At 39.0% G+C, this 1940-nt stretch overlaps 1 protein-coding gene across 1 annotated transcript; it reads left to right on the top strand.

The window, feature by feature from the left end:
* Positions 1-570: 570 nt before the first annotated feature.
* Positions 571-1496, top strand: SERTM2 (serine rich and transmembrane domain containing 2). The gene has a single exon (XM_036454448.2). The coding sequence runs from the start codon at positions 677-679 to the stop codon at positions 947-949; it is 273 nt and encodes a 90-aa protein (XP_036310341.1). The 5' UTR covers positions 571-676; the 3' UTR covers positions 950-1496.
* Positions 1497-1940: the final 444 nt, after the last annotated feature.

The following is a 1940-nucleotide window of genomic DNA, read 5'->3' as shown; positions in this document are numbered from 1 at the left end:
TCTGACAACACTTTTCCTCCAGCCTACATTGAGGGATGCCAACAAAACTGTAGAAAACATATCCTGTAGATTTATAGTCCTCAAGCTGTGGCAACTGGACAGGAACTTTATAAGCTCCATCCTTAGGTGAGATTCAGAAAGACAAGAAAGGTGAAAACTCAAATATACTAAGCATGAAATATATAAAACCCTTTAGAAAGTCTCCTCATAGAAGAACCCGATTCAATGCACATAATTAGTGCAAGTATTTAGATGAATTGAAGACAAAACAGAGCCCTTTCTTCTTCTACCCCAACAGAACACACATTTGATTTAATATCCTGAGAGCTTCTTGTCTCCATGCCAGTATTATAATTTCACAATTTTTATTTTAATTAAAGAGGACTGTGAAAAGGAAATATTTATTTATTATATATATTTTAAATGATTAAAAAGTTCCAATAAAACCTATTTGAGAGGGGCATGCTATGTTGCAGAACAGACAGGGTGTGCCAATTGCCAAATTATAATATCCAATTTTCTTGTTGTGCACTACTGACTTGGCTCTGATCATGATTGCTTTGTAGGAAACTATTAGAAAACCTGCAGTATATTCAGAGGCAGTATAAGTGACTGTGGAATGCCTCAAGGGTGACAGAAATCAAATAGAAACAAGGATCTACTCAATCCTTGAGTGATGATGGAGGCGCATTTCAAGTACCATGGAACTCTCGCTGGATGGACCCATTTCCCCACCCCAGCAACAGAGGTTAACACTACGTTAGATAAGTATTCCAACCTGTACATATATGTGGGCTTATTCTTGAGCCTCCTGGCCATTCTCCTCCTCCTGCTCTTCATAATGCTCCTTCGGCTCAAACATGTCATTTCACCCATCAATTCCGAGAGCATAGAAAGTGTTCCTGAATTCACAGATATAGAGATGCAGAGTCAAATCCCCTCTTATTGAAGCCAGGATGAAGAGTTTTAGTGGACATCAGAAAACCCCTGTATGTTGATGTTAGGGAAGCTTACTTTGTTGCATGTAGCTTCCCATGTAGGGAATCCATGAGGTCTTCATTTAACAAAAAGTTGTGTTTTCTATGTGTTATTCTTTATCTTGACTCTGTTTGTGGGATAACTAAGGTTTAATACTTGTTCTTTGCCAGGAATATAAAAAACGGCAGCTGGTGGGAGGGCAGGTTTCTATAGTAACCAAAGACAGCCAGGGCCTTGAGCAAACCTCAGACCACAAAAATTCATATGCAGCTGTTATAAAAACACAGGATTCCTGGAAGCTCCAAGAACAAGGAAAATTTGCCTTCAAAGGGGTTGATTGTTCAAAGAAGGTACCCCAAGAAAAGGAGAAATTTTAATTTAGTACTTGGATCCTAAAGAATCACTTCTGCTGGCATGAAACTAAATCATGTCAGAAGTTCATGGACAGCACCACGAGCCCTTCCCCAAAGGAACAGTGATTTTTATCATCTAAGGCCATTGGGTTTGAACCAAATGAAAGAAAATATATAAAGAAACTGTTTCCGTTTAAAGAACAAGTTTTCAGCCGGGACCGGTTTAGCTCAATGGATAGAGCGTCGGCTTGGGGACTGAAGGGACCCGGGTTCGATTCCGGTCAAGGGCATGTACCTTGGTTGCGGGCATATCCCCAGTAGGGGGTGTGCAAGAGGCAACTGATCGATGACTCTCTCTCATCGATGTTTCTAACTCTCTATCTCTCTCCCTTCCTCTCTGTACAAAATCAATAAAATATATTTAAAAAAAATAAAGAACAAGTTTTCAGAAAGGTTTCAGTCAATAAACTTATCTAAAGAGGGAAATGTGCATTTTTATATCTGTGTTATTACAATTACTGGATTTTTTAAAAACTCAGATCATGACAGACATATTACAAAAATCTGGAACACTGAGCTTCCCCCAAACCAAGGGAAAACTAAGTCAAA

Source organism: Pipistrellus kuhlii, unplaced genomic scaffold, assembly GCF_014108245.1.
Source record: "Pipistrellus kuhlii isolate mPipKuh1 unplaced genomic scaffold, mPipKuh1.p scaffold_m20_p_29, whole genome shotgun sequence".
NCBI lineage: Eukaryota > Metazoa > Chordata > Mammalia > Chiroptera > Vespertilionidae > Pipistrellus > Pipistrellus kuhlii.
Note: the sequence above shows the minus strand (reverse complement) of the source record. Positions and strands in the feature narration are given on the sequence as shown.

What these genes read in the sequence shown, in the direction of transcription:
- SERTM2 (XM_036454448.2), top strand. Translation starts at nt 677, where the DNA reads ATGATGGAGGCGCATTTCAAGTACCATGGAACTCTCGCTGGATGGACC.